This window comes from Ranitomeya variabilis, chromosome 2 (assembly GCF_051348905.1).
Source record: "Ranitomeya variabilis isolate aRanVar5 chromosome 2, aRanVar5.hap1, whole genome shotgun sequence".
Lineage (NCBI taxonomy): Eukaryota > Metazoa > Chordata > Amphibia > Anura > Dendrobatidae > Ranitomeya > Ranitomeya variabilis.
This window is the reverse complement of record NC_135233.1, coordinates 992,204,864-992,230,303: the sequence shown is the minus strand read 5'-3', so window position 1 is coordinate 992,230,303 and position 25,440 is coordinate 992,204,864. Positions and strand designations below refer to the sequence as shown.

Here is a 25,440-nt window from a genome sequence, read left to right as displayed (position 1 = left end):
GAGCCACTCTATATGTAGCTAATTAAAGCTGCACACTGAAACGCTATGAAAACACTGAAACATTGAGGACATGAAATTGGAAGTGCATCACTGCTGTAGAAACCATGTTAGATAATGAAGGCATGTCGTGCACAAATTGGCAAATTCATGTGAGCCCAATATTCAGCGATAAGGCGTACCTCTTTGTTGGGACCCTAAACCTAACATGATGCCTCTGCCGGGCTAAAACCCTACAATATATGGGCAAGTAGGGTCAAGCTCCATTTAATCTTGGGCTGACGGGAGGACTGCTCAGGCAGAAGGCATATACTACGAGGTACGCCTTGTCACTGGGTGTTTGGCCAATTTGTGCACCAAGTACCTTCATTATTTATCCGATAAGTCACCTGTGCTTCACGGCCCCCGGCAGCTATTAAAGTATGTTTTTCTCTGAAATACCCCAGCATTTCAGGGTCAAACATTTGTGCGCGAGATTCTACAGCCATTGCCTCATAAATGCTGCCCTCCACCACGGATTGGTAGCGTTCCGTTTATACTGTGCATAGGCAGAAAGATGCCAGTCAGGGATGTGGAAGGGATTGTACACCGCTCAGCAGTCAGAGAACTGGTAGGTCTGCAGGAGATAAAACAGTGATTTTTACCAAACCTACAGCAAGCAGCCCAGCAAGTGACAGGGATCAGGGTCCCTGTCCCTACATCACACTGTTCACAGATTACATAGCAAAATTCCTGGTGACAGGTGTATTTTAATAAACTCATTTGTGCCATGTCCTGCATAGTGACTGATTTTGTACGTCGTTTTATAATGAGCAGAATTGGATAGATTGTTGAGTTGCTGCTACGGCTAAGCACATGTATCGAAAGGTCTTATTGTATGTATTCTTCCTACCATCAGCTAATCAAAACCATATCATTTACTGCTTTTTATAAAGTTTAGAAAAGCGTTATTCAGCCTTCAGTATAATGAGCATGGCTGTGCCTGGGCCGGCTGTGATACGGACTGTGATCTCTCCCGTGGTCTCCATCTGTCGCATTCTCCAATGTCCCGTGTACACCTGACCTCAGGCCCGCACAGCTCAGGTGCGCACGTCGATGCCGCCAGCACTGCGCTGCAGCTTACTTGCATCTGATTTTCAGACCTTTGCCTGTGATGGTCAAGAACAGCCAAAGGAGGGAACCAGTCATCAGGAGTTTGCATCCCAAGTAATGGCGTGTGTGTAAAGGCCCTTTAATGCTTATTACGTCCTTACCCATCCTTTAGGATTTTGTTTAGCAATTTTAGAGAAATCCACCATTTAAGTTTTAGTCACAAGTACTGCGAGTCGGGCTCTGCACTTACAGATCTAACGTCTCTCACACTTTTCTCCGCTGCCGGCCTCAGGTCTTTGACCAACAAGTCACTCGTCTCTGCTTTCTGCACATGCACTTTCCCTCCTTGCGAAACAAATCCGGGCAAAGTTCAAAATCTCAAGTAGGGAAATAATTAACTAAGAGGAGAGTGACCTGTCAAAGACTGCAGGAAGGCGGTAAAAGTGAGAGGCAGGACGGCAGTAGGCACTCTGCCTGCAGCACTGCACTGGCAACTATATAGTCAACGTTGGCTCTCTTTAAAATTTCCAAAAGAAATACTATGTACAAGGTAAGGATTTTATAAGCATTAAAGGGAATGTACACACAACGCCATAAGCTAGGGGTGTAATATCCTCATGACAGGTTCCCTTTAAATTGTTGTGATGGGAGCTAGCACTGATCAGAGCAGGTACTCTTGGGTGCCAGATGTAGAACACAGTCAGCAACCGCACAGTATTGAGTTGGTTATACGTGTACGACAGATGTTGCCAAAAAGGAAAACCTATTGCTTAGTGGTACCGTAACATAGGTAGGAAAAGTAATCATACTCACTGCTCCACTGACACGGGTTCCTTGGCTGCTTCAGCCAACTCTTTCTGTAGCCGGGCCTGCCTCCTCCTGAAAAAGTGTCAATAATTCCAATATAGATCACTAAATTATCATACATGGGGAAGCCAGGAATCTAAATACAAATTCCTACACAGGCACCCTACATAAAACACGCTGAGAATGTTAGTAGGCTATCATCACCTTATGGCAATGCCATGTTACAGTACTTTGTGCTCGGGAAGGGCCTTATACCATTTTCCCCTGCAGAGCTGCGCTCCCAGCCACCCACTACAGAGAAAACCGTGCTGAATCAAGGCTGCAGCTTTTATTATTTCGAGGATAGTCATATTTCCATAGAACAGAGTGAGATAAGCCATCACATTAGGAAAGTGAAATATCTCTCTATGCGGCCAAAAATGGAAAACCTACAATAGAGAAAACTTGGCTTTTTTTGCTAAATAATCACAACATTTTTTGCAGCAGGAACATGGAGAACCCCGTGAGAGACACTAAGGGCAAGTTAATGGTCTATTTACCGGCATATTTACTGTCTAAGTTTAAGGTATACACTAAAGACACAAGGTACATGAAGGCGTTTAAAAGCACAAATAGAATTTTTCTAAAAGAAAGGATTCACTCTAAGGGTACTGTCACACAGTGCAATTTTGATCGCTACGACGGCACGATCCGTGACGTCGCAGCGATCGTATGATTATCGCTCCAGCGTCGTAGACTGCGGTCACACGTTGCAATCACGGCGCTGGAGCGATGCCGAAGTCCCCGGGTAACCAGGGTAAACATCGGGTTACTAAGCGCAGGGCCGCGCTTAGTAACCCGATGTTTACCGTGGTTACCAGCGTAAAAGTAAAAAAAAAAAAAAAACGTACATGCTCACCATCTGATGTCCGTCCTGTCCCTTGCCGTCCGCTTCCTGCTCTGACAGATCCGGCCGTACAGTGAGCAGAGTGCAGCGGTGACGTCACCGCTGTGATCTGCTCTCACTTTCCGGCCGGCAGACAGTCAGAGCGGGAAGCGGACGGCAAGGGACAGGACGGACATCAGATGGTGAGCATGTACGTTTTTTTTGTTTTTTTTTACTCTTACGCTGGTAACCACGGTAAACATCGGGTTACTAAGCGCGGCCCTGCGCTTAGTTACCCGATGTTTACCCTGGTTACCAGCGAACGCATCGCTGGATCGCTGTCACACACAACGATCCAGCGATGTCAGCGGGTGATCAAGCGACGAAAGAAAGTTCCAAACGATCTGCTACGACGTACGATTCTCAGCAGGATCCCTGATCGCTGCTGCGTGTCAGACACTGCGATATCGTAACGATATCGCTAGAACGTCACTAATCGTACCGTCGTAGCGATCAAAATTGCACTGTGTGACGGTACCCTAATACATGTATAGTCAGATAAATACATGCCATTGCCCCAGGGTTATTTGTTAGGAGGGCAAAAAGTAAAGAGCTAGTGTGTAGGGCTAAGAAGTGATAATCACTCCTGCATTCATGTCATAAGTAGATAAAATGTGCATACAAGTGAGTGAATCTTACTTTGAGTCCTTCTCGTTTTCAGCATTGAGCCGATTGGCCTCCAGGGATTTCTCTGCCATCCAGCGAGTCACCAGCTCCTGGTTATCCTCGGTAGTTTTCCGCAGCTTCTCTTCCAGGGCGTTAAATGTGATCTGCAAAGCGTCGTACTCGTCCTTCAGGGTTTGGTTGACGCGCTCCAGATCCTGCAGTTTATTGCGTAAATCCTGACACTCTGTCTGGAGTTCACTAATTGTGCGCTGATATTCCTCTATCCTGTAAGACAGTGGATACCAACGTTGGTAAGTTTGGGGTACCCAAAGAGATCCAAACGGAATCCATCACCATCTTTTTTGCAGTCCTCTCTATCAAAGAATTAAACTAAAGGCTGTGTTCACACATTGGAGCAGTAAATGTGATCACCACCTAAAAGCCACAAAAAAGTGGAACACCTGGTGCCAAAATAGCTAAGGCATAAAAAAAATGAAACCACCGACCATGGCAGATTAGCAATAACTACTTCACTTATTACACACGCTCTGCCTTTCTTTTATTTGGCGGTGACGCTCTGTCGATTGAAAAGATTCTTTGCCCTTGTTACTACTATCCAATCTTTGGAAAATTGTTCCTATGGAAAATTATGATAATGGCCGCCACGATCTCCATCTGCGCACGCGCGGCATCCCGCAGCCATTTTCCTGAAGCCCCGGGAAGCAGAGCACTCCATCTGCGCACGCGCGGCCTCAGGAAGATGGCCGCCGCCACCGATAAGCCGTTGAATAGCGCAGATCGCGCTCTTTTTCTGCCACTGCGCAGTGCATTCGGCTGTTGCGCATGCGCGAACCACTACGCCAACGTCGGGAAGAAAAGCAAGAGGTGGGGGAGAAACAGCGATTTCACCACGCCCATTTGACCAGACCTGCGTGATTGACAGCCGAAAACGTTGACTTTACTAAGGTATTTTGGCAGCAAAGGTGGGGAATCGGGATAATAAAAGCACTGTTGTACAGTACAGCTCAGGCTCTATTGAACACTATTTTTACCTCATATTGAAAAAATGGGGTGACAGGTTCCCTTTAACTTTATTCCTCCCAGCACCCTCCGGATTTTAGTCAGAGGTGTGGCATCAGTAGCCATGCCCCCGGCACTGACTGACAGCTGGATCAGCACTGCTGCACTATAGAACCAGCTGTCAGTCAGTGCCGGGGGCAGTTACAGCCACCACGAAGCCGTTCCTCTGTGACTGAAAGCCGGAAGCTGCTGGGAGGTTTAAAGTTTATTTTCTCCCGGCAGCTAGGCCTTCAGTGCGACGGACGCATGGCTTTAGAATCTAATCTGTAGATTAACTCCATATATGGAGGTTAATAGAGCTTTTTTTTTTTTTACATGACAGGTTAACTTTAAAATGGAACACACTTTTGATGCCTTTTAAAAACACTACCATACCCATAATTACAGGCGGCAGGAGGACTTCCCACATAACTCATCCTGCCCATCTCTTTGTCTGGTGCCTTCAATCTAAAGTACTGTAAGTTTTTCCTTTTAGCATGCAGTGTTGCCGAGAACCGGAATAAGGCTACAGACCAGGCACTTCCAGGATGCTATGGGACATATAAATGAAAAAAGGACAGAGGAAAAAACAAAGGGACATGCAAACAACAAGGGCGAGGAGCACAAGGCTTTTACTCACGTTTCCTTGTTGGCCTGGATCTCTCTGTCCTTCTGCTGCATCTGATTGTTTAGTTCGATCACGGTCTGGGCGAGCTGAGAGGGAGGGACATGGACATTTACTGACAGCATGTGGAAAATGGATCGACAATCACAGCTCGGAAAACGCATTCTCCCTGCAGCTACACAGAACTATTAAAGCTACACAAGTCCATCTTACTGTTATTGAATGGACGTTCTGATAACACGGATTGTTATTTATTCATCTCAAAGCCAACATGGGACCAGAACCAGGGTAAAATGCCTTTTCTTTGCAGCATAGGCCACGGAAAAAAAAAAGCCAATTCCAGGTTAACACAGCAAATACTTTTAAGGACGGTAACAAATAATAGCCCGTGTTTTACAAAATGCACAACATTTACCAGATACTAGCCATTAATCTGAATAAATAAGTTAAAAGGGAAGGGGTCATGTATCCCAAACTGCAGCCAGTGAACTTTATTCCTGCATCCCAAAATATCCTTGGGGTCCAAGAGTTTTATCACAATGTGTGCCAAAATCACTTTGGCATCTAGTGAGCGACAGCGATATATTGGCTAGAACAAGTGTAGTAAGACGTCAATACACTGAGACTAGCCCTGCATGAGATACTGTAATGGCGCCCTCTTACGTGTGACGGCTATCCACCTCGTTGGCTGACCAAGCCGGGACACGGGTCTTTCAATGAGCAAGTCTATTCCTGGCTTATCAGCGGGCTGCGCATGCCCTGGGAGGCATTGTGATGCCGGGTCCCACTGTCAGCCAGCGAGGAGATCAATCACACAGAGGGGAGTGACTACAGTATCCCATGCAGGACTAGTCTCGGGAAAGGCACACACCACCGGGCTATGCTTAGAGCAACGGTTTTGGCACACATTCTAATAAAGGTGGGGCTGGGATGCTCCAATGTGCACTGGTGGCAGCTTGAGGAGCTGACAGGTTTCTTATAAAAGGCTTGTCCCACAATCACAACTTATCTACCCATGGGATAGTTGAGAAGTTGATGCTCCCTAGAAGTCTCAACACTGGACTCAAAGATTCCCGAATTGGGCTCCTGTGTCCGATTGGAGCAGTGGTCAACCATGCCCAATGAGGCTCTATTTAAAGTCTATGGGTCTGCTGGAGACACCGAGTACAGTGCTGGGCAGACTCAGACCATGAATATGCCCAGAATGGCAGCACACAAGCCAAACCACTGCAAGGCAGGCCACATGTTCTCATGTTCAGCTGAGTAATTACCTCTCCTCGCTTTCTATGAAGATCAGTCAGCTCCTCCTGGTGCTTTATCCTCATCTGAGCCACGTCCTGTAGTATAGCCTCATGTCGCACCCCATCTGGGCCTGGGCTAAAATATAGGCAAGAGATCGTGTACATTTTATGTAAGGTAAAGAAGCCCACAACTGCAATAATGAAGGGGTCGCAGTGCTGCATCCCCCCTCGAGTTCTCCATGTCACAGGAGAGTTGCCCTCAGCAGTAGGTACAGGGGACGGCTGCAGCTTCCTCAGACCTGTGAAGGGAGCGCAGATCTGCAGCCCCTCCATCTTCATGATGCTAAAGAGGGAATACCCCAAGCCAATCATTTTCGTTATGGCAAAGAACAGGGAAGTTATGCAGTTATGCGTATAGCCATGGCCTCTGCATTTAATGTAATCTCATAGTAGCAGATAAACTATTATAAAGAGTTTACTTAGTGAGTGATGACAAAGAGTAAAAGAAAGTCTTCAATTTGTGACAACCAATTAAAAAAAGAGAAAGGTCAACTGGACCGAGCAGACGTGTCTAGTAACACTCCTGTGATAACCACTAGCGATGAGCGAGTATACTCGTTGCTCGGGTGGTTTTCTGAGTATCTGAGTGCTCGGAGTATTAGTTTTCTTTGCCTCACCTGCATGATTTACAGCTGCTGGACAGCCTGAATACATGTGGTGATTCCCTAACAAACAGGCATTCCACACATGTATTCAGCCTGTCTAGCAGCCGTAAATCAGGCAGCTGCGTCAACAAAAACTAAATCTCCGAGCACTCACAAATACTCGGAGACCACCCGAGCAACGAGTACACTCGCTCATCACTAATGACCACCATTACCAGCGTCCTGGGTGTATTGTTACAGCACTTGTCCCTGGTTGTACCTGATGTCATGGCGGCCCTGCTCATACTTCTCTGCCTGCAGCTTTTCAGCCAACACAGATTGAAGGTCAGACTTTTCAAGCAACCTGTTATCTGTAGAGAGAAAACAAAGCAATTATCAGAAGAGGAATCCTATCTGCGTGAGGGATCTGACAGCAGAAATGGCAGATTGGTGCCCTTGACCCCACTGCCAGGAGATGTCAATAGCATCCACAGCGGGACATCAGGATAACTCATATCTGACACGTCGTTCTGGAAATAATATTTTTCACATATGAAATGGATTTTGCTTGTTGTATAATAAAGCTAAAGTGTGATCTTCTCGACAGACCGCAGCGACCTCCGTACTGGGTCTGCTCCTCACAGAGCAGGAGGGGTGGTAGGACCAAGCTGCGGTGGACTCTGAGGTTCACCAGGCTAAGGCAACGTTCACCATCTGTCCAGAGGTCGCAGGGATTGTCACATTACCATATTATATACTAAGTAAATGAAAACAAGCTTTCAGTAGGAATCATTTCAGAAAATAATCCTGTCCGGTCCTGTACATGCAGGACCACCGATACTAGAAATTAAAAAGGAACCCCAACGCAGATATCCCCTGCGATTAAGTGATAATTTACAGTTTGGATGGGAGTGACTGCTGGGACCTGCACGGATCGGCAGTATTGGGCAATTTTATCCCACTGGTGTATAACACAGCTGCCGTTTTATCGGATAGAACTTGGCCTAGTGTTATACTATGGGGCAGTGCAAATCTGCGATTATTTTCTCATGACAGTTCAGCGTGAGAAAAATAGAGCATGCTGTGGGTGCATCTGATAATAGGACCATGTGCACCAATACAAGTCTATAAGTGCGTATGAAAGACTGCACTCTGAAGTCATCCGTGTGCAGCCAGACATCCGTGTTCTCCACACCTGTGATAGGATTCCCTCAAAGGAGAGAATCGGTCGACACGAAGGAGACACTCAGATCAAACTCTAAGTGTCATCAGCTAATCAGCCCAATTTCTTCACATGAGAGAATCTACGGCCCTGTGAATGAGCCCCAATAGTGACTACAGGGATAAAGGCGTTTTGGGAATCATTGCAAATGCAAGCTGTCTGACCCACACCCATCTAAGTTATCACTTAGCCAGTGGAGAGGTGAGAACTTATTTTCACTGGAGAACCTCTTTAAGCAGAGTAGTATTAGATCATGCAGTGCACATAGGCTACCATTGTGCTCGGCAGCGCAGATCCTGTTTACACAGGACAATGTGCTGTAGAAACTAATGAAACTCAATTTCTCCTGATAATTGAGCGTTTTGCTCGTTTGTCGGACAACAGTAATATCGGAAAGTGAGCGCTCCTAAGAACACGTGATGACAATAATGATGCAGTGTAAATGGACTCTAAGTGCTCTACAAACACGCCGTGTACACCAATATGCATGCAACTCTCTTAAGAGGCAGGAGGTCCATACACTTTACATACACACACAAATGTAACCTAAGGATGGGTCATCAATATGAGACTGGTGGTGGTCTGACACCTGGCAGCGATCAGTTATCAGTTTCGGCTGGGTGTAAGCAGTGTACAGAGAATAACATGGTTCCATACATGGTTAGCAGCCATTTCAGAGAACCGCAGCTTAGCTCCTATTCAATTAAATCATCAATATCATGGACAATCAACATAATGAACCAGGCTTTCTAGAAAGTTTTCTGGGATTTTACAAGTGAGAAAAAACAGGTAACATTAAAAACCAGAAGTAATTTTAAGTTACCACCGCAGCCAACCACTGGCTCGGCATACTGTACATGTCAATACTACCGCCGCGTCAACACACGGCCCCCGCAGTATACAACACACGGCCCCCGCAGTATACAACACACGGCCCCCGCAGTATACAGCAATGTGGGCACCGTATCCCTGTTAAAAGAATTAAAATAAAAAATAGTTGCATACTCACCTTCCGGCGACCCCCGGATCCAGCCCAGGCGTTTAGCGATGCTCCTCGCGACGCTCCGGTGCCAAGAATGCATTGGGGTCTCGCGAGACCGCTACGTCATCATCTCGCGAGACCGCAATGCATGGCCCGGTAAGTCGCGAGGAGCGGGAAAGGCGCTGGAAGGTGAGTATATAATGATTTTTTATCATGCTGCATAGGCAGCATCAATAGTAAAAAGTTGGTCACACAGGGTTAATAGCAGCATTAACAGACTGCGTTACACCGCGGCATAACGTGGTGCAACGCAGCCATTAACCCTGTGTGAGCACTGACTGGCGGGGGCACTGACGGAGAGTAGGAAGGGGCAAATTCCAGGCCGGACTGTGCCCGTCATTGCTGATTTCCGTGACAGACAAACAGACTGAAGTGACCCTTAGACGATTTATTATACATGAGCCCTTTCTGAAGTTGGGCTTTCCAGCATCGCTCAAATGCCCTCAGACAGCCAAGCTGTCGCCATGTAGGGAACATCCACATCATGATTAAGGGTGCTTAGGCACCGGAAACGCGTTGATCTTGGTTTTTAATCTTCTTATGTGCTGATGTTTTATCCTTACACGATGCTATTTTGAAGTGAAATAAAGCTATGGATTTTTTGCTACATCGTTGAGCTGGATCTCCTTTCTTCTTCCAGGGAACATCCACACAGGACATTACTGCTGCAGAAATTCCACACCAAAGAGTGGCTTTCAGATTTATTGTACATTTCACACTTGCATCTGACCTGTGTGCATACACAATGAGTCTTAATGAAGGGTTGTGATGGCGCATGTTGCACCTAATTCATTAAGGGTATGTGTCCACGTTCAGGATTGCATCAGGATTTGGTCAGTATTTTACATCAGTATTTGTAAGCCAAAACCAGGAGTGGAACAATTAGGCCATGTTCACACGCTGCGGTTTTTACCGCGGAACCGCCGTGATTTTGATGCTGCGGGTCCGCAGCAGTTTCCATAGCGTTTACATTAACATGTAAACCCTATGGAAACCGCAAACCGCAGTGCACATGCTGCGGGAAAAACCGCGCAGAAACGCAGCGGTTTACAACCCGCAGCATGTCACTTCTTTGTGCAGAATTGCTGCGATTCTGCACCCATAGGAATGCATTGAACCGCTTACTTCCCGCATGGGGCTGTGCCCACGTTGCGGGAAGTAAGCGGATAATGTGCGGGTGGTACCCGGGGTGGAGGAGAGGAGACTCTCCTCCAGGCCCTGGGAACCATAAAATAGTGTAAAAAAAAGAATTAAAATAAAAAATGAAGCTATACTCACCTCTCAGCGCTGCCCGCGGCCGTCCGGTCTCAGTTGCTGTGCCGAACAGGACCTGTGGTGACGTCGCGGTCACATGACCGTGATGACGCCGCGGTCACATGACCGTGACGTCACGAAGGTCCTTGTCGGCACAGCCGCTTGCAGCGCCGGGGAGATCGCGACGTCAGAGGGTGAGTATAGCCAATTTTTATTATTTTTTACATTACTATTGATGCTGCATATTGCTGCATATGCAGCATCAATAGTACAGCAGTAATCCCGCAGCGGAAACCGCGGAACAAGCCGCGATAAATCTGCAGGGATAACCACAGCGGTTTTGCCCTGCAGATTTTCAATTCCGCTGCGGGATTAACCCGCAGAGGAACCCGCAGCGTGTGAACATGGCCTTAGAGGAAAAGTATAACAGAAACATATGCACCACTTTTGCATTTATCACCCACTCCTGGTTTTGGCTTACAAATACTGATGAAAAATCCTGACCAAATCCTGATGCAATCCTGAACGTGGACACATACCCTAAGAGGCACATATTAAAACCAGCATGCCCCACAGTGCGCGCGCCTCTCCTGAAATCTTATACTGGTCAGAGATTGGAGTATTTATATTACAAGGTACACCACAACCATAGATGAATTAGACCCTATCCAAGTCCATCCCCACCACCGCCCACTTCGGCAGAGGGCCAAAACTGGCATGAACACTCTTTAAAACGTCTTAATGGTTTATGCCAGAATTCTGCATAAACACCTTAAAGCAGCTTTCCCATGAACAAAGTACATTTTAAACAATATATCTTGGAATAATAACAATTTCCACAACTAGATGTGTTTAAATAAAATGTTCCTGTGCTGAGATAATCTTATAAATGTGCCCCTGCTGTGTACTGTGTAATGGCTGTGTCACCTGTTTTATCACAAGAGCTGTGTGTCTGACCATGGCTCTGGAATGGCTGTGTCGGACCTTGACGAGCTACTCCAGGTCATGATTGCCACATACCACAGCTCCTGGCTAGAGGACACGACAGTCATTTATGATAAGTGAGTATACAGACTAAACAGCAATGGCTCACAGCTGCTGCTTACTGAGGAAACATTTCACTGTCCGTTTTACCACATAAGTGTTTCTGCTGCATCACCAGTCCTGTGAGCTCATCATAAATCTTGTTAATGACATATAACCTAAGCAGCTGGAGCTACTACGTAATGGACATGATTCATGATGAGCCAAGATGGTTAAAGACCTGGCAGAAACACTCACTCCTGTGATAAAACAGGCAGGGAAATGTGTTACCTGAGAAGGAAGCAATCCCATGCTGTCCTGTCTGTATACTCTTATTCCTTACCCTGCCCAGGAGCTGTGGTATGACCATACCGTGTTCCTGCACAGTCAGACGAGGCTATTACACAGTACATAACAGGGGCACATATATAAGATTATCCCAGGATAGGAATATATACATTTTTTTTTTTAACACATCCAATTGTATATCTTATTATTCCAAGATCTACTGATTAAAATGTACTTTCACAGTGGGAAACCCCCATTTAATAAATCAAGACCTTAAAGATTCAGCTCCCATACATAATTCCTCTCCTCCTTCCTACTCCACTTGTTACAGAATTTGGAAGGAACGAAAACCACAAACCAAATATCAAAATTAAAACCAATATTTTCAGATTGCCATTTTTAAACAAGAAGCAGCCCCCTCAAAAAGGCAAACTTCTGCAAAAGGACATAATCCTCATTGTATGAAACTTCCCCCTGCCACCAGCCACTCTTCTGGCATCATACAACGGGTTCTTGGAATTAAAAAAAAAACAAAAAACACCACACTTCTCTACAGGAAATGATGCACCGGCTGTATAAACCAGAAAGGAAACCATATCTGTGCTAATAAAAATAAAGAGGTTGTTCTAAACTACCCAGAGCAGATCCTGACAACTTCATTATCTGATAAATGGGGCAGATGGTGCACTCATAATGAAAAGCAGTCATAGAAAATGTACTTAGATGTAGGGCTGTGGAGACGGAGTCGGTGTCCAATTTGGTAGAGTCGGTATAAAATGGACAGCCTCCTAAAATTCCGTGTGTCCGTAAAGTCACGGTGCACTTTTATAGTTTACATTTTGGCGTCCTTTCTCTGGCCCAATCAAATCAGACCTGTTCATGAGGAGAGATAACAAGAACCAATCAAACAACACAAACTCATTTAAGCTGTTGCTGAGCCCCCAGTCAGATTAACCCCTGATAAACTGAACTCTGATTAATACACTCCCAGGTCTGTGACATCATGCAACCACAAGCTTATGCCAGCTGTGTGGTTTTCCATGCCAGTCGAGATGTGGATGGTACAGAGGAAAGTTCAGGATGTTCTGTGGCTCGCTAAATTTGAATCTGTGACCAAAGTGCTACGTGAATATCGGCACGTTTATAACGAAGCGCCACCACATAGGAATAACGTTACTCGGTGGGATAAGCAGTTGAAGGAAACCGGCAGTTTGGTAGAAAAATTGTAGTTACTTACCGATAACGGTATTTCTCTGATCCCATGATGGCACCATGGAGAGAGGGGTCCGCCCCCAGGGACAGGAAACCTACAGGTGAAAAAGGGCGTACCTCTCTCCCACATCAGTTGGTTAACAGAGCCTTATACAGAACTTCAGCTGCAACCTAATATTTACACAAATTGAGCTTAACAATTTTAACTTAACAGAGGCACCGTGACTAAAGGTAACTAACTATACATTATAGTGTGCACACCTGTGTGTGAAAAGGGAGGGAATATACGGGTGCCATCATGGGATCAGAGAAATACCGTTATCGGTAAGTAACTACAATTTTCTCTATCCCCATGATGGCACCACGGAGAGATTTGCATAGATTGTAATTTTTTAGGGAGGGACCACTGCCTCTAGAACCCTTCGACCAAAGGTGAGATCAGAGGAGGTCAAGTCTAAGCGGTAGTGTTTGAAAAATGTAGACTGGGAAGACCAAGTGGCCGCTCTACATATCTGTTGTATTGAAGCGCCCGCTCTTTCCGCCCAGGATGATGCTACTGCTCTGGTCGAGTGCGCTTTTATATTCTCCGGGATGGCCGCCCCGCTGGATGAGTAGGATAGGGCGATGGCATCTCTTATCCACCTCGCTAGCGTAGCTTTTGACGCATTCTGTCCCTTCCGCGGACCCTGGAAGCAGACAAACAGAGCCCTATCCTTCCTGCACTCCCTAGTGGCTGACAAGTATTGGAGTAGGCACCTTCTAACATCAAGGGTATGTAGTGTCTTTTCTCCCTCATTCTTGGGGTTGGGACAGAATGAGGGCAGGGAGATCTCTTGTGTCCTGTGAAATTGTGATGCGATTTTTGGGAGGTAAGCCGGGTCTGTTTTTAGAATGACTCTGTCCTCGAGAATTTGAGTGAAGGGAGGACACGCGGACAATGCTTGTATGTCACTAACGCGACGGGCTGAGGTTAGGGCCACTAGGAGTGTTGTTTTTAAAGATAGAATCTTTAGGGGTGCGTCTGCCAGGGGTTCAAAAGGGGATTTGGTTAGTGCATTTAGAACAAGGTTTAGATCCCATGGAGGGGCATTATGCAAAGGAACAGGTCTTGATCTACCCGCGGCTTTGATGAATCTCACGATCCATCGGTTTCTGGCTAGATCATAATTATACAGCGCTCCCAAGGCTGCTACCTGAACCTTTAGAGTACTTGTAGCTAGCCCTTTTTCCAAACCCTTTTGCAGGAACTCGAGAATTTTATCTATTGGGATTTCCCCCCCTGGGTCAGCCCCCGATACAGACATGAATTTTTTCCACACTTTGCCATATATTTTGGTGGTTACGAGTTTCCTACTCTGTAGTAATGTGGACACCAGATTGGATGAAAACCCTTTGTTGCTTAATAGCTTCCTTTCAAAAGCCAAGCTGTCATATGTAGGCTTTTTACACTGGGGTGACACACTGGGCCCTGGGATAACAGATTTTGCGTGTCTGGTAGAACCCACGGCCTGTCTATGGACATCTTTCTCAGCCAAGAAAACCATATTCTGCGAGGCCAGAATGGAGCTATTATTATCACGGTTGCCCCCTCCTCCCGAATTTTCCTCAAGACTAGGGGAATGAGGGATATTGGAGGGAACGCGTAGGAGAGACGATAGTTCCAGGGGACTGTAAGAGCGTCCAGAGCTACTGGCCCTCCCCGGGGATCGATTGAGCAGAACTTTCTCACTTTCCGGTTCTGATAGTCCGCGAATAGGTCTATTTCTGGCTCTCCCCAACGCTTCACTATTTGGTTGAACACCGACTGTTTCAGCTCCCACTCCCCCTGTTTCAAGCGTGTTCTGCTGAGGAAGTCTGCGGTCTGGTTTTCTGAACCCTTTATGTAAAGGGCTGTTAGGGACTTCAGATTGTGTTCTGCAATGTAAAAGATGGATCGTGTTTCTTCCATCAGTGTTTGCGACCTGGTACCCCCTTGGTGGTTTAGGTATGCCACCACTACCTGATTGTCTGAGAAGACTTTTACGTGGTGGGAGCGGAGGAGTTTTAGAAAGTGTGTTAGGGCGAGTTTTACCGCTAGCAGTTCTTTCATGTTTGATGAGGTTAGCTCTTGATTTTTGCTCCAGTTTTCTTGTGCCACCTGACCGTCTACATGAGCCCCCCACCCCCAGGGGCTTGCATCCGTCGTTAGGATTTTTTCTGTCGGCAGTGCCCAAGGAACCCCCTTGGTAAAATTTATCGGGTCCGCCCACCACTGTAGGGAGTGTATCGTAGTCGGTGATATACTTAACTGCCCGTCTAAATTTCCTCCCAGACACAGGTTTGAACTTAAAGTCTCCCATTGTAAGTCCCGGGAATGGCATTGTGCCCACTGTACGGCCGGGATACAGGCTGTCATGGAGCCCAGCAGGGACATGGCTTTCCTGAGCGTGGTGACTGGGGATGTTGACAACTGCACCGCAGCCTGTGTCATTTTTTGAACCTTCCCCTGAGGAAGATAGCACAGTCGTGTGGTTGAGTCGAGGACTATCCCTAAGTACTCCTGTACCTGAGATGGGACTACTTTGGATTTGGTAAGGTTCAACAGCCAACCTAGGCTTGACAGAGAAGTCATGACCAAATCCAACTGCTGTTTGCAGTGATGGAATGATGTCCCTGCTACAAGGAGGTCGTCCAAGTAGGGAACTATCAGGATATTCTGTTCCCGTATATGAGCCATCACTTCCGACATTATTTTCGTAAATACCCGGGGTGCGATAGCTAACCCAAATGGGAGGGCCCGAAACTGATAATGTTTCACCTCCCCCTGGATATTTACTGCTAGCCGGAGGTACTTTTGATGATCCTTGTGGATCGGTACATGATAATAAGCATCTCGTAGATCTAGAACAGTCATGAAACACCTGGGAAAGACCATTAGCGCGCGGGCCGTGCAGGTGGCCGCGACAGCTGGTTTAAGCCCGCCTCCTGCCGCCTCCCAGGAGTTTTTTAAGAAAACTTCGGCTTTTTTGTCCATCGGGTCTTTTAAGGTACCCATGTCCTCGAATGGTAGGGCAAACTTTTTTGAGGCCTTTGCTATGGCCACATCTAACTTTGGTGCCTTACTCCAGGACGAGCAGGCTGGGTCATCAAACGGGTACTTTCTTTTGGGGGTCAGGAGAGCTTTTTTGTCTGGTTTTTTCCATTCTCTTTTAATTAGAGAGTGGATCTTCTCATTTACTGGAAATGCTCTTTTTCATTTTTGTTCCAGACCGCTGAACATTATGTCCTGCGCTGTTCTTTTAGGTCGCTCATCTACTAGCCCCATTGTTGCTCTGACTGCTTTCACTAAAGCGTCTGTTTCCTCGATAGGGAAGCAACTGCGCCCCCCCTCAGAGGATACTGAAGAGGTGTCAGAGGCTGACGAATCATTTGAGTCGGATAACTCACTTTGACTCGTCCGCACTAGACTCAGGCTCAGGTCTTTTTTTATGTTTTTTCTTTGTGGTTTTAATGTCTCTAATGGCACTTTCCACCTGTTTTTTTATTAATGACTTTAATTCTGAGGCAAATGATGGGGTTTCCTCCTGAATCGTCTTTTTTATACAAACGCTGCATAGTCTCTTCTCCCAGGAGGAAGGCAGCTCGTCTGAACATATGGCACACTCCTTGTGTTTAGTTTTGCCTGTACTTTTCCTCCCCTAGAACAAGAAAGAGTAACCCCATATTAAACTCAGCACTTTCACGTAGATCACTCACCCCGTGTGGATCAGAGATACCGTCTCAGGCCTGGGGACTGTATCCGCTGGAACCGTCGCCGGCCGTATGGTTTTTGCAGACCCTCGGCTGCGTTGAGACTCTGACCGTCCGCTGCTGCTGCGCTGTACCGAGGAAGAATTTCCTTTGCGCTGCTGCTGTATGTGCAGACGCCGCTGCACTTGTGCCTGCTCAGGAGATCGCTGGACAGCTTCCTGCATAATCTGCTGCTCGTTTTCGCTCATAGTGGCCTCCGCACTGTCTGGTGCACTTGGAGTTTGAATTTGCCACACTATTTCGTTTGCTGGCGTTCTTTTATTGTATTTGTGCCGGCGAAACCGGAAGTGACGGTCTGCGCATGCGCCCGCCCAACTTCCGGTTCTCTGGTTCGTCGGCCTCACATGAGGAAATGAATGCGCTGGGGCGCCGGCGCGCGCGCACTAGCGCTCCGTTGTCGGCGTTTTTGCGGTAAATGGCGCCGGTAAGCGCATACCAGCGCTCCGCTGCCGACGCCTGCCCGACTCCGGTGTCTTTGCCCACGGGTGTCCCCCCTGTTCTTACTTGGGCTTTTTATGGAAGGATAGCCGCCGCTACCTCCATATTACTATGCAGAGTCCTTCGGTGACCGCCGTCACCTGCTCTTTCATACCCCCCCCCCCTTTTTTTTTTTTTTTTTCCGAGGAAGGCAGACTTGATCCTTTTACTGCCTTCCCCCACTCACCCATGAGGCCCGCCGACCTCTGTGGTGGTGCTTCAGGAAAGGGAGAAAAAAGGGGAAAAAACCGCTTGATCCAGCCGTAACAGGGCGCCCCCTGTTAGAAAGTCGACTGCACCAGCCCCTGGAATCCACGAAGAATCCTTCAGGTACGTGCTGTAGGTTCCCCGTCAGGGACAGGAAACCAACTGATGCGGGAGAGAGGTACGCCCTTTTTCACCTGTAGGTTTCCTGTCCCTGGGGGCGGACCCCTCTCTCCGTGGTGCCATCATGGGGATAGAGAAAACCCCGTTCTGGTAGGCCATCAGTCAGTGATGAGTCTGTAGAGGCTATACGGGATAGCTACCTAAGGAGCCCTAATTTATCTGTGCGTGCGCTCGACAATTACACCTAAGCAAGACTACAGTTCATAAGGTGTTAAAGAAACGTCTCTGTATTACGGGGTACAAGTTGAGGGTGTTGCAAGCTATCAAACAGGCGGATAGACCCAAACTATGAACGTTTGCTACAGATATGCTTCATGAGATCGACAATGATGCAAGATTTTTGCAGAAGATTGTGTTTAGTGATGAGGCGACCTTCCATATCTGTGGACATGTTCATCGCCATAACGTCTGAATATGGGGCTGCTGAACATCCCTCATGCCTATGGAGTACGAACGCAACACCCCTATAGTGAATGTTTGGTGTGGGCTGATGCATGATAAGGTGATCGGCATGAAACTGGGATGGTTTTTCTTTTATTTGGAGCAGATGTCACATTTCTATCGTTTTTTGTTGCTTTCCAGTGACTGGTCAAAAGTGCACCATGACTTTATGGACGCACTGTATATAATACATTGGGTACAGTAGTACAAAGCGATATAAAGGTTTTCAGAATAATTGGGGAAAGTTATGTGTTGCTACATTAGGGTGTCAACCCCTGCTGTTCGGCAGGATCATGTAGGGTAAAAAGGGGAAAGGTTTTATGCTTTGTTTACCGCCTGCAGCCTTATCTATCCATCCAAGGAAAAAAGTTGTACTAATATTGTAATTATTTTCAATCTTTTCCCATTTTCTTTTTTTTTTTTTAAATTGTTCGGTTGAACCACAATTCAGAAGCCACATCTGATTTTCATAAAATTGATATTCAGTAAATTGAAAATGACTTTAGTTAGTTTTAAGGTGTTTCAGTCAGTGACCATGTTGCGATTTTCCTCAAATTTTAAAGGTAAAAAATGTTGTCCACGTCTGTTCACCATACGCTGCCCTGGTATGTTTTTACTAGCACCATTTTTGCTCTTTGAGTTTACGTCTAAGAAGTAGGGCTGTGGAGTCGGTAAGCCAAACCACCCACTCCACAGCACTAGTCACTACTGAGCATGTACCGTATATACTCGAGTATAAGCCGACCCGAGTATAAGCCGACCCCCCTAATTTTGCCACAAAAAACTGGGAAAACTTATTGACTCGAGTATAAGCCTAGGGTGGAAAATGCAACAGCTACCGGTGAATTTCAAAAATAAAAATAGATGCTCCATACTGTTCATTATGGCCCCATAGCTGTGCCATATAGTGCTCTGCACCATTATTGCCCCATAGCTGTGCCATATAGTGCTCTGCACCATTATTGCCCCATAGCTGTGCCATACAGTGCTCTGCACCATTACTGCCCCATAGCTGTGCCATATAGTGCTCTGCACCATTATTGCCCCATAGCTGTGCCATACAGTGCTCTGCACCATTACTGCCCCATAGCTGTGCCATATAGTGCTCTGCACCATTATTGCCCCATAGCTGTGCCATACAGTGCTCTGCACCATTACTGCCCCATAGCTGTGCCATATAGTGCTCTGCACCATTACTGCCCCATAGCTGTGCCATATAGTGCTCTGCACCATTACTGCCCCATAGCTGTGCCATATAGTGCTCTGCACCATTATTGCCCCATAGCTGTGCCATACAGTGCTCTGCACCATTACTGCCCCATAGCTGTGCCATATAGTGCTCTGCACCATTACTGCCCCATAGCTGTGCCATACAGTGCTCTGCACCATTGCCCCATAGCTCTGCCATATAGTGCTCTGCACCGTCCATTATTGCCCCATAGCTGTGCTGCTGCTGCTGCAATAAAAATAATAAAACACATACTCACCTGTCTTGCTTGCAGCTTCTCGGCGCCATCTTCCCGGCGTCTCCCTGCACTGACTGATCAGGCAGAGGGCGGCGCGCACACTATATGCGTCATCGCGCCCTCTGCCTGCAGTCAGTGAGGAGAGAGAGACGCCGGGAAGATGGAGACAGCGCCCGGCGTGTGGAACCAGGACAGGTGAATATGACATACTTACCTGCTCCCGGCGTCCCGCTCCTTCCCCCTGCCTGTGTTCGGTGCCGCAGCCTCTTCCTCTGTCAGCGGTCACCGGCACCGCTTCATTAGAGAAATGAATAGGCGGCTCCGCCCCTATGGGAGGTGGAGCAGCCTATTCATTTCTCTAATGAGCGGTCCCACGTGACCGCTCAGGGGAAGAGGCTGCTGCACCCGGAGACCGTGGGACGGGGAGTGACAGGATCGCCGGGACTAGGTAAGTATGCCTCAGCGCCCTCTCCCCCTCACCCGCCGACCCTGCCACAGACCGTGACTCGAGTATAAGCCGAGGGGGCACTTTCAGCCCAAAAATTTGGGCTGAAAATCTCGGCTTATACTCGAGTATATACGGTATATAAAGTGCAGCACAGATTCATCTCAACTACAACTCCACAGCACTGGTCACTACTGAGCATATGCATAAAGTGCAGTACAGATTCATCTCAACTACAACTCCACAGCACTGGTCACTACTGAGCATATGCATAAAGTGCAGCACAGATTCATTTCACCTAAAAACTTAGATCAGGAACAGAACAGACATTTCAGGACTTTCCCAAATTATTCTGAAAACATTTACAGCTCAACCTATACTGAACGCAATTTATTATATATTTTAGGAATTGGTCCATTTTATACCAACTCCACCAAAATGGACACCGACTCCACAGCCCTGGTTTTTATATTATGTATAGAGATTTGTTTTCACCTGTTGTATATTGTTATTTGCTATTGATCTTAATGTCTATGACTGTACGCTGATGGATAACATTTATAAGTGTTAGATTTCCATGTACGTGGGCTTTGTCTATATGGCGACTGGTGCTTGCTTGTAAACCAGACTATATAAGTTCACCATGTTTTTTATTGCGTGTACTTGAAAAATTGTGCTCTTTATGGGGGGAATAAACTTTTTTTAAACTTAACAGGAGGCCGTCTACATTTCATTGGTTGCGGTGATATTTCCAAGTAGGTTCCTTGGTAAACATGGACGAGCGTCCCACTCAGTGAGTGCTGCCAGACACTTTTTTTAGTTGAAATTTCACATATAATCAGCATCAAAATGCAGCAAAAACAGTAAAACCTTCAGCTTGAACACCGTGTTTTTACTGCCAAGAAAACAGCTGTTGGCTGCAGAAAAAAAAACTGCTGCAAAAACCCTGCATATGAATATAGCTTAACAGTGACAGTCAGTGATCGCGACTGACAGCAGAGTCTACAATCCTCATTTCTCTCTCAGGATCCATCTTCTAAGCTGAAAACCAAAAAGGTGTTTGGGTGACATTTCCCATGGTCCTAACCCTCGGTGGAGCTACTGGAGAACAAATTACTGGGAAAGTCACAGCTGGATATGATAGGAAGGGGTCAGAAGATAGAAGATCACAGCCCGCGGCTGAGAGGTCAGAATTAGTGATGAGCGAATATACTCGTTACTCGAGCATGCTTGGGGGTCCTCCGAGTATTTTTTAGTGCTCGGAGATTTAGTTTTTATTGCCGCAGCTGAATGATTTACATCTGTTAGCCAGCATAAGTACATGTGGGGATTCCCTAGCAACCAGGCAACCCCCACATGTACTTATGCTGGCTAACAGATGTAAATCATTCAGCTGCGGCAATAAAAACTAAATCTCCGAGTACTAAAAAATACTCGGAGGACACCCAAGCGTGCTCGAGTAACGAGTATATTCGCTCATCACTAGTCAGAATCAGTGTCGGCATCAGAACTGGAGCATGGAGTAATGGAGTAAGGTGGCCTGGCCTAATAGATCGCATTTCTACTTCAAGTATATGACCGGATGTGTGACATGAGTTACCAGGGGATGATATGGCACCATGAGAAGAAGACAAGGCAGTAGGGGCAGTGTAATAAAACAGGATTGGGCACCTGTTGAAATACCAAAATTGACCTTTTGTCACTATACTTTTCCCAAAAAAAAATCCAATAAAAGGTGATTAAACTGTGTATGTTTCCCCAAAATAGTACCATAAAAAACAAGCCACAACATGTCCACTGACAGAAGAATGGTGGTGTGACACATAAAAAAAAAGAAAGTCACTTCATAATTTTAAAAAACCTTATACAAGTTTAGTATCTCTGTTTTCGTACTGACCTAAAGAATCTTGTTTCCAGGTCATTTTTACCATACAATGAAAACAGTAAAAACACCCAAAAAACAATGGTGAAAGTGTGGGTTTTCACAACATCACCTCATTTGGAATTGATTTGCTTTTTTTCACTACATGTTATGGTAAAATGGACAGAGGTATTAAATAACACAACTTGGTTGGCAAGATATAAGCTTTCATACGGCTATATCAATGGGACAATAAAAAAATAAATGTATGGCTCTTGAAAGGAGGGGGGGAATGGAAATTTAATCATGAAGATTGGCTGCAGCAGCAGGTTAAAGGGGTTCTATAGCAGCAATCACGCCTTAATTCTGCAGGCAATAGATATTACAGATACTCATTCCTTTGGTTCTATATACATACACCTTTATAAACTCAACTATGAAAGTCACAGGATGGATAGACATGGTAAGGATATGAAAATTCTGAAACAACGCAAATACCATTTTCTAAATCTCTTGATTTATTCAGTATGGCGTGTCAGCACTACTAGCAGAAATCCCTGCACTTACAGGCCCTGGCTGCTATTAGGCCCTTAATGACTAGAGGCATTTTTGGTTTTGCATTTTCCTTTTTTGCTCCCATTCTTCCCAGAACCATAATTTTATTATTTTTTTGGTCAAAATGGCCATGTGAGGGCTTGTTTTTTGCGGGACGAGTTGTACTTTTGAACAACACTGTTGCTTTTACCATGTGGTCTACTAGAAAATAGGAAAACAAAATTCCAAGTGTGGAAATTGCAAAAAAGTGAAATCCCACACTTTTTTTTTTTGCTTTTTTACTATGTTCATTAAATGCTAAAACTAACCTGCGATTATGATTCTCCAGGTCATTACGAGTTCATAGACCCCAAACATGTCTAGGTTCTTTTTTAAGTGGTGACAAAAATGATCAAACTTTGTAAAAAAAAAAAAAATTGAGCCATTTTCCGTTACCTGTAGCGTCTCCATTTTTCGTGATCTGGGGCTGTGTGAGGGCTTATTTTTTGCGTGCCGAGCTGACGTTTTCAATGATACCATTTTGGTGCAGATACGTTCGTACGCTCGTTATGGCACTTTAATGCAATGTCGTGGTGACCAAAAAAAAACATATGTGATGGTGTGATATGCTATGTGGGTATCATTTTTGTGTATATTTCTATTTTACTGATTTTCATAGTGTTCTCTTGTAGGATGAGTTATTTATTATTTACTAATTGATGAATGGCTGTGGTTGGCATCTGATATCAGCCCCACAGTACTGTATTGTTTGCTAATATGCTAATGAGCTAATGACATAATGACCTAGCTTGTTGAAACAATGACCCCTGTAGTGCCTTATTCCCCAAGCCACCTTTGTCAGGTCTGGGAGGCCTGAAAACCACCCCAATCTGTCTGACTACCCCTGGACATAAAGTAGGGAGCTGGGGAGGACATGAGCTAGGAAGTCAGTCCTGTGTGGAATGATGATGTGTTCACAGCACCTCAGAGAGAAAGAAGAGTATATGGACTATGTGATCCTCTGTCTGCTGGATTGTTGGACTTTTATCCTGTTACTGAACTGCATTTGTGCTCTGGACTATCATATCCTTTGTGTGATGGATCGTATATGGACCTTTCGTATTTCTAAATAAAGGTCTTTGAATTGTTTACTATACTCTATCTCTGTTGATTGTGTGATACCGGAAAAAGACCCCGTGACACCATAATTCTGGCATTTTGAGTTTTTTTTCTTGCTACGCCGTTTAGCGATCAGGTTAATTTTTTATTTTTTTTATTGATAGTTTGGGCGATTTTGAACACGGCGATACCAAATATGTCTATGTTTGATTTTTTGTTCAGTGTTTTATTTTGAATGGGGTGAAAGGGGGGAGTGATTTAAACTTTTTTTTCCCCCACTTTTCCCATGCTTCCATAGGAGACTAGAAGCTGCCACAACCCAATCGGCCAGCTACATAGAGGAGATGATCAGATTGCCTCTATGTAGTAGAATTACTTGCTATGAGTGCCGACCACTGGGTGGCGCTCATAGCAATCCGGGAGACCTCTGGTTGCCATGCCAACGAACCGGTGACCAGCGATCACGACAGGGGTCACCAGTGGGCGGATGGCCAGAAGAGTGAGTTAAATGCTGCTGTCAGCATTTTACAGTGATATTTAAGGAGTTAATAGCAGTGGTTGGACCGTGATTCCACCCGCGGCTGTTCCAGGCACATTTCAGCTGTTCAAAACAGCTGACATGTGAAGGGAAAGATGTGGACTCACCCCCAGAGCCCACAGCAAAGGGAGGGAGTCCGATGCGGGCAGCACGATGGCTCAGCGGTTAGCACAGCAGCCTTGCAGCGCTGGAGACCTGGGTTCAAATCCCACCATGTACAACATCTGCAAGGAGTTTGTATGTTCTCCCCGTGTTTGCGTGGGTTTCCTTCCACATTCCAAAGACATACTGATGGGGCATACAATCTAAATTCCCTATCGGGGACAGCGATGATAGTGTGTGCAAACTGTAAAGCGCTGTGGAATATGTTAGCGCTATATAAAAATAAATATTATTATTACTACTACTATTATGCCCGATGTCTGAAAGGGGTTAATGAGGTTATTAATGGTTGAAGAAGGTTCAGCCTCGCTGAATGCAGCAAATCATCAGGATCCGCTGCTGGCAGCTCTGTGTAATTTCAGACCAATGTGCTCGATGGGAGACACGTGTGGGGGCCATAGTAGAACATTTAGGCCATGGAGGCTGCTCACTGTAGCATGAGCAAAATGTGGCCTGGTGTTATGTTAAAAATAAAATGGCTCCTGGGACACTTTCACAATCCCTCGTGAAGGATTCTTCATGATGTTGCTTCTGATACCGAGCCGTGTTATATGACGTCCTATTTCACTAGCAGCATAAAATAGAACCAGTGGGAGTTATTCATTATGCTTACTTATATAGTGCCAATAATTCCATAGTGCTTTAATCATCATCATCATCGTCCTCACAATCTAAATTCCCTATCAGTATGTCTGGAGTGTGGGAGGAAACAAAGCCGCCTGTTACTTATGCTACTGTGAGCTGCATGTGTGGCCTAAACATGCTTACATGGCCTGCAATGTCTCCGGACATCTGGAAAATGATTGAATTGCAATGTGAGCTGCCAGCAGTGGATTTTGATGATTTGGCCAAGTGCATTCAGTGCGGCCGAACCTTCCTCAGGCATTGAGTACTAACCTCAGACAGCGGCCAAGATGTCCAAGTGCAGGGATTTGAAAACTTTGATTTCATTTTATCATTTGCAGATCATCAACACATCTATCAGTCCTGTGATTTGTATAATTCCACGACTTTCCTCTTTGTGGTGACCAATGCCAATATCAAGGCATGTTAAAATACGTTTTATTTATTACACACACCATACATAGTACACAGATATTGTATGTATATATGTATATATATATATATATATATATATATATATATACACACAGAGAGACACGTGGTGAGGGGCCGCGGCACTT

At 45.8% G+C, this 25,440-nt stretch overlaps 1 protein-coding gene across 4 annotated transcripts in view; it reads right to left on the bottom strand.

Moving 5' to 3' along the window:
• ATG16L1 (autophagy related 16 like 1) overlaps positions 1-25,440 on the bottom strand; it is a 68,591-nt gene that overhangs the window by 42,754 nt on the left and 397 nt on the right. For all 4 annotated transcript variants that reach the window (XM_077291057.1, XM_077291058.1, XM_077291059.1 and 1 more), the window contains exons 2-6: positions 7,277-7,367; positions 6,383-6,488; positions 5,127-5,200; positions 3,461-3,712; positions 1,903-1,968 (exon numbers count right to left, since the gene is read on the bottom strand). In XM_077291057.1, coding sequence (XP_077147172.1) covers positions 1,903-1,968; positions 3,461-3,712; positions 5,127-5,200; positions 6,383-6,488; positions 7,277-7,367 — 589 coding nt within the window. The remainder of the gene's footprint in view (positions 1-1,902; positions 1,969-3,460; positions 3,713-5,126; positions 5,201-6,382; positions 6,489-7,276; positions 7,368-25,440) is intronic.